This window comes from Cannabis sativa, chromosome 4 (genome assembly GCF_029168945.1).
Source record: "Cannabis sativa cultivar Pink pepper isolate KNU-18-1 chromosome 4, ASM2916894v1, whole genome shotgun sequence".
Taxonomy (NCBI): domain Eukaryota; kingdom Viridiplantae; phylum Streptophyta; class Magnoliopsida; order Rosales; family Cannabaceae; genus Cannabis; species Cannabis sativa.
The window spans coordinates 13,871,057-13,879,834 of record NC_083604.1 but is presented as its reverse complement, the minus strand read 5'-3'; the positions used below and the strand labels follow the sequence as shown (position 1 = coordinate 13,879,834).

General features: G+C 36.3%; 2 protein-coding genes across 3 annotated transcripts; one reads left to right on the top strand and one right to left on the bottom strand.

The window, feature by feature from the left end:
• The first annotated feature begins 2,958 nt into the window (after positions 1-2,958).
• On the top strand, positions 2,959-4,838 carry LOC133036672 (uncharacterized). The gene is made up of 2 exons (XM_061113307.1): positions 2,959-3,586; positions 3,791-4,838. The coding sequence occupies exons 1-2, from the start codon at positions 3,236-3,238 to the stop codon at positions 4,628-4,630; spliced, it is 1,191 nt and encodes a 396-aa protein (XP_060969290.1). The 5' UTR covers positions 2,959-3,235; the 3' UTR covers positions 4,631-4,838.
• A 511-nt stretch (positions 4,839-5,349) lies between these two features.
• On the bottom strand, positions 5,350-8,013 carry LOC133036673 (trihelix transcription factor ASR3). Of its 2 annotated transcripts, none has more exons than XM_061113308.1 (2): positions 6,960-8,013; positions 5,350-6,007 (listed from the first exon to the last, which is right to left on the bottom strand). In XM_061113308.1, the coding sequence occupies exons 1-2, from the start codon at positions 7,702-7,704 to the stop codon at positions 5,715-5,717; spliced, it is 1,038 nt and encodes a 345-aa protein (XP_060969291.1). In that variant the 5' UTR covers positions 7,705-8,013; the 3' UTR covers positions 5,350-5,714. The 2 variants fall into 2 exon arrangements, with proteins under 2 accessions (XP_060969291.1, XP_060969292.1); XM_061113309.1 differs by having other exon boundaries at positions 5,350-6,004; positions 6,960-8,006.
• Positions 8,014-8,778: the final 765 nt, after the last annotated feature.

Sequence of the window (8,778 nt, the reverse complement as noted above, 5' to 3'; positions counted from 1 at the left end):
GGGTTTCTAGGGTTTGGAATCGAGCAAGTTCTCAGAGAGAACTTGCTCTGCTAGGGTTTCGAATCAGAGAGAGGCTGAGTGTGTTGTGTTTGGTGTTTAGGGTTTCTAGACTCTTCTATTGAGTCTTTGAACCAAAGGTTCAAAACGACACAGAGTTTTGTGTCGTGGGGTTTTGAACGGTGCCGTTTAGTCTAAGGATTTACTTAGACTAGGAAAGGTCATTTTTGACCTTGATGCTGATATTGTTGTCTTTGTTGGTGTAGGGTTAAAACAGTAAAATCCTACACACAGGTTTGCCTTGCATTTGGATAGCCATCAATGGTGGGAGTGCTGCTCTCCACACATTCAATTTGTTCATTGTTGTTAATATGGTTCTCCACTAATTCATGTCCTTCTTTGCTGTTAAAAGCTTAAGATAAACTGGAAACGTCCATCTCCAAATTTCGAATCTTCCTTAGCAGTTCAGGAATGACAATCGAGGATCGTTCACACATGGATGGGTCATACCACATCCAAAAACTACACCTTGCACTTGCTGCCACAACTAAAAAATAAATTCTGACCAGAAGAAAAAAAGAAGAAGAAAGAATAACACAAAAAATAGGGCAAATAATCAAGCCAATAAGATCTCACCTGATGGAATGGGCATCTAACAAACCTTCATCCAGGATTCTTATTCGTCCAATATGTTTTCATCTCTACAACCCTAGGGGGATCACATTGGCAGAGGTGAGGCCTCGTGGACATGTTCACTAGCTTTGTTCTTCCCCTTCGACAATGGTGAATGAATCAGGAAGGAGACCCGAACCCTTCAAACTTTATATTCTTACTATTCTTCTTTGATTTTGACCCCCTTCTCTCGATTTCCTTTGATTTAAAACGAAAATGGGTGTGAGATTTGGGTTTGAGATTCTTATTCTGGTTTTGTGGATTTGAATTTTATTTAAATAGGGTTTATTTTAATTTAGGTAACATTATTAGTTAATTTTAGTTTTAAGTTATATTTCTAGGTTTTCAATGGATAATGCCACGTAATTGGTATTTTGGTGCCTTGGCACTTGCAAGTCTACTTAGCATTTGGGCTGCCGAGCCACATAAACAGAAAATGGGGTCTGTTAGACGGGGGAGTGTTTTTGCTAACGGTATCGAGGTTTATGTGATTTTACCAATAAAATTTTGGAATTGGGAGTTAGTTGCAAAAACCTAAGCACTTATGAAGGTTATGTCGCAAATTACTCTAAGCTTATTTTTATTGTTTTCTACAATTAAGTAACTTGACATTTAATATGTGACTTATTTGAAACACACCAATTATAATAATTTAATTAATGAATTTAATAATCAACTCAGATATAATTATGTTTTGTTGGATTTATAAGTAGCATGTTTGAGTTTTACTTCTCTTTTATTTTCTCAAATTGAGTTATACTTATTTTAAAACTAATATAGTAAAATTTCTTTTTTCGTACCATAGGTTTCATTGCATAATCTATACTATATAAAATGTGACTACGTAACACAATTTTTAATTCAATAATATTTTTTAGTTTTCTACGTTAACTTTAAAAGAATATATTATTACTTAACAAAACATTCTTTATTAATTTTATAATATTATTTTATGTATTTAAAAATAAAAATTTGTAGATATTTTATATAAAAAAATTGTAATTTTATCATATATTTAAAAATAAAAATTATATAAATATTTTATATAAAGAAATTTTAATTTAAATTTAAAATACTTAAAATATAATATATATTTTTAACTTTGAATTAAAAAAAAAATTATGTAGATATTTATATATATAAAGAAATTTAAATTTAAATTTAAAATATTTAAAATATTGTAGATATTTTTAATTTTATTAATTTAATTTAAATTAAAATAAGAGATAAAATTTCAAATCCCATTTCAAAATTTTTTAAAAAATATTATCTAATTAAAAAAAATTAAACATGCATATATTGCACTTAACATTACCTAATTTAACCTAACTTAAATTTAAACATGCATGTAATGTACTTAATGTCACATAATTAAACTTAATTAAAAAGAAAACTAATTATACATGCATTGCACGTAACATCAACCTAATATATATGTGTGTCACGTGAAGATACATGTGTGCATTCTATGTGGAGTGGTCTTTTTTTTTTTTTTTTGAAAAATGCCGTAATTATATTGAGGTAAAAGAAGTTAGACCTCATGTTTATTACAATACAAGTTATCCGGTATGGAAGACGGATCTACCATACCAGTCACCTTGCCGACAAAAGCCCATTTAGCCACATTATGGGAAGCAAAGTTACATAGTCTTGAAATAAACAAAAAATTACAACTAATCAAAAGGTTTGAGAGCATTTTACATTGAAGCACATAATTCTCAATACCCCAAATAGAAGTAGTTCCCTTTAGCGTGTTGATCACCGTCTTATAATCGCTTTCAATGATCACAAACGAATGCTTCCTACGAGTCGCTGACTCCTGAGCTAACAAACAAGCTGTAGCTTCTCCAATGAAAATATCAGAGAAATTAAGAATGTTGTTAGCCACCCACAAAATCGACTCCTTATGATTTTTCTCCAAAGCCCACACACATTGAGTCACTACCAACCTTAACGTCATAGTTGATTTTGAACCAATCATTCGGCGTATATATATATATGTACATATCATTACTTCATCAACAATTGTAATGGTTTATGATATCATACAGTCAATACTTAATACTTTCCAAACAAAGGACAACTCTTCTGTATAGCTATCAATATTTTGAATAAGACCTATAGTGAAAACACACTTATAACTTGTGCTAAATTGGTCCCGTTTGACATGCACCCACTGTCAAAGATTAAGAAAGATCATTTAAATGTGTAAAAACAAGGAAATAAAGAATAATATTGAATTTATGCAATGAGGTACTTAAGGTCCATTTCAATTCAGAAGTCAGAAGCAATGGCCAAGACATACTGACTATATTGTCCATGTATTATTAAGCCTAAAGCTGTATCAATGTCCCTTTATTTTAGGGGGAATCCAAAGAAGCCATCACATTCTCTTTAGGCCCAATAATAGGCCCACTCTTCATAATGGACAAAATGTCCAAATAACGAGCCCAATATGTGTGGCCCAATATCCAGATACTAAGAAAGAGATGGCGAGGCGGTGAGATATGCTAGATTGTGCTGCTGCTTCCCCTAACAAGGTATACAGTACAATCCTCCAAACTCCATGGATGAAAGCTTTCGAGCCCGAGTGAACAAGGTGTTCGGATCGCTCGCCTCAGTGCGGTCCTCTTCTTCATCTCTTCAGTCGTCTCCCTGGTCCATCACCGGCGATGAGGTCGAGCGTAAAGAGTGGAGGCGCTGTGCTGATACCTCCGGTAGAGACGAAATGCCTTGTTCTTCGTCTTTCGACTCGTTTTTGAAGAAAGATCGGGGAGCTTTGCGCCGAAGAAACTTTGAGGACGATCGGGAGGGAATCGATGACGCTGATGAAGAAGGGGACGAAAAATCAGATGTTGGTCAAGAAAAATGGAATATCAGATCCTCTATTGGCATGGACCGAACCCTCGACTACGAGGTGAGTTTTTCTTTAGATTTTGAATTAAAATTTCCATTATTTTTAGATGATCATATGAATTATGAATTAAAGAAATATCGCAATTTGTTTATTTAGTTGTAACGGATATATGCAAGGAAGCAGTTGCATTTGATTAGTTTCAACGTGATTATCATATATGGGTTCTGATTTAAATTATATTTGAACTGTTGAAAATGGGTTCAGGAAGAGGAAGATGAGTTTGACAAAGTAGCTTCAGGAAGAGAAGGTGTTGGGGATCGCTTGTATATGAAAGATGTTACTGAAACTGGGTCTTATTTGAATTCCGACAATGTGCTTGGTATCAAAAAGGACCCACGAGCCAATCACCTAGCTGCCAAGCTTAGGCTGAAAGAAGATGAAGCTGAAACTGAATCCAAAACCCCTAGTTCTAGTCTGGCTTCTTCTGTAGATATGCAGGTCTCAGTCTCAGACCCAAATGCAAAGTGTACCAAAATTGAAGCTATGCCGAACTCTATTTTGAAAAGAAAAGAGCACGAGGAAGCTTTGAAGTCACGCAAACGGGTCAGGTTCGACGTTGGGTTCGAAAATGAATGCAAAGAAGAGTCATTTCCGAAAAATGCAGCAGTGAGCAACAACAACAAGTCTTGTGGTGGAGTACCTGACTATTTAGTAAACCCCTCTAAGTACAGATGTTATAGCTTTGCTTCAACTAGTGAAGTTAATGATAATGAGGTTGAAAGTTTGAATAGAGAATCAGGGTCAAATATGGAGAGTGCTGGTGGTGTAGCTGATCTTCCAAATTCTGTGACTTTTATTCCAAAGAAAAAAAAGACTAGTGGTGATAGTAGAGACATAGAAATTGACAACAATGAAGTGAAACACAAGGAAGGTGACAAACAAATTGAATTCCCAGTTGGCATTGCATTAGCAGAAGTCCAAAGTGTAAATAGTGGAGTCGAGGATGATGATGATGATGAGACTGAAATAAAGGCTGCAGATGAAGGCATTGCAACCCAAAACGCAGGTCGTAGGTATCGAAAAATGTCAAGGTCAGATGACTGATACTTGATAAGAAAAATACTGCTTGCTGGGTTGGGTGAATGAAGCATGTTACATGTTGCTCAGCAACTTTTTTCAATTTTATATTAAACAATGTCAGCGAGCTTTACTTATTGGATCATTAAACGGTTATGTATAAAAATACCTCTGCTTGTTGACCCAACAAGTTTGTTGAAATATATACAATCGTTGAAATATGTTTCTTGTTAAATATGGTGACAATAATGGCTCGGTCGTTCTGTTGCTACTATTCTTAGACCACGATTTTGTCTTCTAATATTTATTACAAAAAAAAAACATCCTTTACTACTCCAGTTGCTTTGAAGAAAAGAATAAAGACTGAAAAGGTTTGTTGAATAAGCTCAATCCTTGAGTAAATTGGGCGAGAAAAGGAGAAGCCCTACATTACCTTACCTTCCAATTTAAGTCGTTATAGAATATACATGCATTCACAATTTAAATATGCCCATTTAGATTGTCTCACCACCACACCAGACATAACTGGCCCATAAAATCTTTATGACATTATAACTTCAACGCTTAAAGATCTTTGGTGATTATGAAATACTTAAACAGTTTGAAAGAAAAGAGGCCCCACGCTACGGTTACCTCTCTCTCTCTCTCTCTTACACACACACACACACGATTAGTATGTATACAATACTATACATAAGTCGGGGAAGAGAGAAGATGACAAAAATGAATTATTAAGTCTTTTTAAGAAAGCAATGAATTTGGCCAAGAAACTGTATCAGTCGCCTTATCAAAATATATTGTCAATAGCCTGTGCAATCGCATAGGCATACAAAGGAAACTTCTCTATCGACTGTGGTGACATATTAACGGAAGAAATGTGGTCATTGGTAAACCCTTTTATAACTTGCAAAAATCAGTATCTGTGTATGGACACTATCATGGTGATAATATGCCACAGAAGGTGACATGTAATATAAATAAAAAAATATATTGTAAAAGAAGAAGACTAGAAGAAATGTGAATGCCCTTACTAGAATTCACTCACCTCGGAGAGAAATGGTGAGCTTGTGTTATGTACACTACAACTTCTCAGAGATTCTGACTGCTGCAACTACAACTTCTCAGAGATTCTAACCAATGCATCTGCAAGCTTGTTAAGAACAGCTACTAAGCTATCAGAATGGTTTTTCCTCTGTTCTCGGTCGAGTTGGAAATGAGTGTTCTGAGCATCAAGGTGGGAAGCCACTGCCTTACCATTCCTCTCCAACACATCAATCAACTGATTCTGTAAACTGGTTTCTTCGTCCCCCTCGAATGCTAATCGTCTTCGCTTCCTTCCTTCATGAGATGTAGCACCAATTTCGGGATTTGACGTTGGCAGTTTCTCGTTAGCTGCCCCACCTGCTGATTCACAAAACACTTCTTTTAACAAGAGAAAGATCACATTTAGATTGAATTCTCTAAATCAGAATTCCAAAGGGGGTCTTTTTTACAAATTAAAAGATAATACTTCCGATACACAAGTTGAAATTTGTTGGAACTCAAAAAAATACATTACATTAGTGTGGAGAGAGAGAGAGAGAGAGAGAGAGAGAGAGAGAGAGAGAGAGAGAGAGAGAGAGATAGAGGGGGGGAGACAAGAGAACAGAATATAGACAATTAGGTCCATAGAAACAACTCTCGTACATTATTCATTTCATGCAAAAGCCATTGTGTTGTGTACTAAAACTCTAAAACCGAGTTCCCAAATTTCTGGAGAAAAATGTTTTAAGGAAGAGAAAACTGGATAAGATATGGCCTCAAAAGAGACTCTCTTACTCAAAAGGTTGACAAAAGGGCATGGAATCTCAGGTAGTTTTATAGAATATGGTTCCTTGTCAGTTGGCAATGTTGTTATTTGTTTCAGAACATGTCCACTAATAATAATAATAATAATAATAACAATAAAAGTATTCACAACTCACAAAAGACAGCATCACAGACAATTATCGTTCTAGCATAGCTAAAAGAAATAAAACTTCTTGTCAGTCATCACATCACCAAACACAGGATCCTACCACCATCCCATGTCCACTCTTCTTCACTATACTATTACAATAACCCTTTGAATCCAGAAAAAAAAACCCAGACAAAGATCACTGCTACTGTTTACATCACAAAAATCTCACTTTAAATCCAGTCAGATACCGTAGACTAGGCAGACCTGTGAAATATACTCAAAAGAATCTTCCACTCAAAGATTTACCACAATAAACAAACCCAAACCAAAATGCACTTTATAAAAATGTATGTAAAACTAGCTCCAGTTAAAAAAATCACATCTTTATTCATGCCTTTCCCAAGATAAATTACTTACCTGATATTGGCACAGCAGGAATCCCTATAGAAGCCGCCGGAGGGGCTTCCTTGGCCGCCGCCATCGTCGCTGCTGCTTCTTTCTCCGAGCTCCGACCGGATTCCTCCTGCTCGAAATCCGAGAACATGCCATCCTCAGCAGTAACCCCACGGCGACTATCGAACATGACTGTGTTTTCCTCCGGCTCCTCAGCGGTGGCGTCCTTCTCTACCTCCTCCGCCGGCGGCGGAGCCACAACCAGAGAGGTTTGCTGACCGATTCCGCTACCCGACCCGGCATCCAAAATATCGTAAACCTCCTTATCGAAAAAACCCGGTAACTTCCTCTCGCGTCTCAAGTCGTTCCTCATAGCCCAGAAAGAGTCCGACGCGTCTTTCCTCTGCAATTCCCACTCCTTAATCTTCTTATAATCGCCGGCCAAATTGCTCCACCGTTTCCGGCACTGAACAGGGCCCCGGTTGACCCCGTGCATCCTGCAATACGAAGAAACCGAAGCCCACTTCGGCTCCACCTGGCCCGACCCGAAAGCGGTTCCTGCAGTTCGGATTCTGCGGACTTTGCTCTCGGCGACCCGCTTTCCCTGTATGAGGACGAGAATTTCTTGGCGAGTCCAGCGGGGGAGTCTGGGGGCTCTGCTTCCGTCATCTCCGCCGTCAGTGGAGGAAGGCCGGGCTTCGACGCCGTTAGTGACACCGTCAGCCTCGGTGTCAACGGGGTTCGTAGGTAAGCTGAGCTCCAAAGCCATTAAAAAGAAAAAATAGATGAGATTATTACTACTAATATTATAAAAAAATTAAAATATTATTATAATTAATGGTTTGGATGGCACGTGACCGAATGAGTTATGAAAACGGCGTTTCGGGTTTGAAAACTCCGTTACGCCGTTAAGAGGATGAACGGTCAGCTCAACTTCTCCGTTAAGACTGTGATGATGAGTGAGAAGAAGAGAAAGAGAACGGTGAGGAGAGAGAGAAAGAGAGAGGAAAAAAAAAAGAGAAAGGGTTCCCTTTTAGATATCCTATAATATACAACCATTGACCCTTAACCTCTCTTAGTATGGTTTTTAAGCCATTATTATTAATGAATTAGTAATTATTTAATTAATTAAAAGTGGGGGGTCATATCCTTTATATCTTAATCAACGGGATTATGTATATTTGATGATAATAAATATTGGTAATATTTTTATTTTTTGTTATGTGGAATGGAATGAGTAATTAATTATTTATTTACTATACTAAGGTTTTCAAGTTCTTGTTTTGGAGATGAGAATACTTCCAATGCCTTAATCCTAAAATATGAATAGCATTTGTCCATTTTAGACTCTTCCCTTTGTGAATATGAACAATTTGGTATTAAACGCGGTTTTTGGGACCATCTTGGCTATAAAAACTATATTACTTTCATTCATTATTTTCCTTTTTTAATTTAATTAAAAAAAGTCTTTCATTTTTATAAACCAATATGGTTTTGTTGTATAGAATTATTTTCGAGATATTGGACTTGGAGATGTCTCTATGGTTGGTCAAAACTTTCTTTGATATCTAATCTAGTATAAGTTAACTAATTATAAAATATTACTAATGGCAATGGGAACTTTAAAATTTGAAAAATGTAAATAATATTAAAAATAAACAAATAAATAAATAAAAAGAAAGTGGGAAAATGAATTGAGTTGATAAGGGCATCCTACCCCTTTGCCCTACCACCACTCACACTACTAAGACTTTCCTTTCCTTCTCTTATCTCTTTGCATCATTAGTCTTAATCTTTGCTTAATCGCTAATGCTTGTGCTTAAGGATGGGTTTTGGGACCCTC

Excerpts from the sequence above, each read along its gene's own strand:
- LOC133036673 (XM_061113308.1), bottom strand. The coding sequence starts at position 7,704 with ATGGCTTTGGAGCTCAGCTTACCTACGAACCCCGTTGACACCGAGGCT. Across the intron at positions 6,008-6,959 it reads TCCTGCTGTGCCAATATCAG|CAGGTGGGGCAGCTAACGAG; the intron begins GTAAGTAATTTA and ends TTTGTGAATCAG.
- LOC133036672 (XM_061113307.1), top strand. The coding sequence starts at position 3,236 with ATGGATGAAAGCTTTCGAGCCCGAGTGAACAAGGTGTTCGGATCGCTC. Across the intron at positions 3,587-3,790 it reads ACCGAACCCTCGACTACGAG|GAAGAGGAAGATGAGTTTGA; the intron begins GTGAGTTTTTCT and ends AAATGGGTTCAG.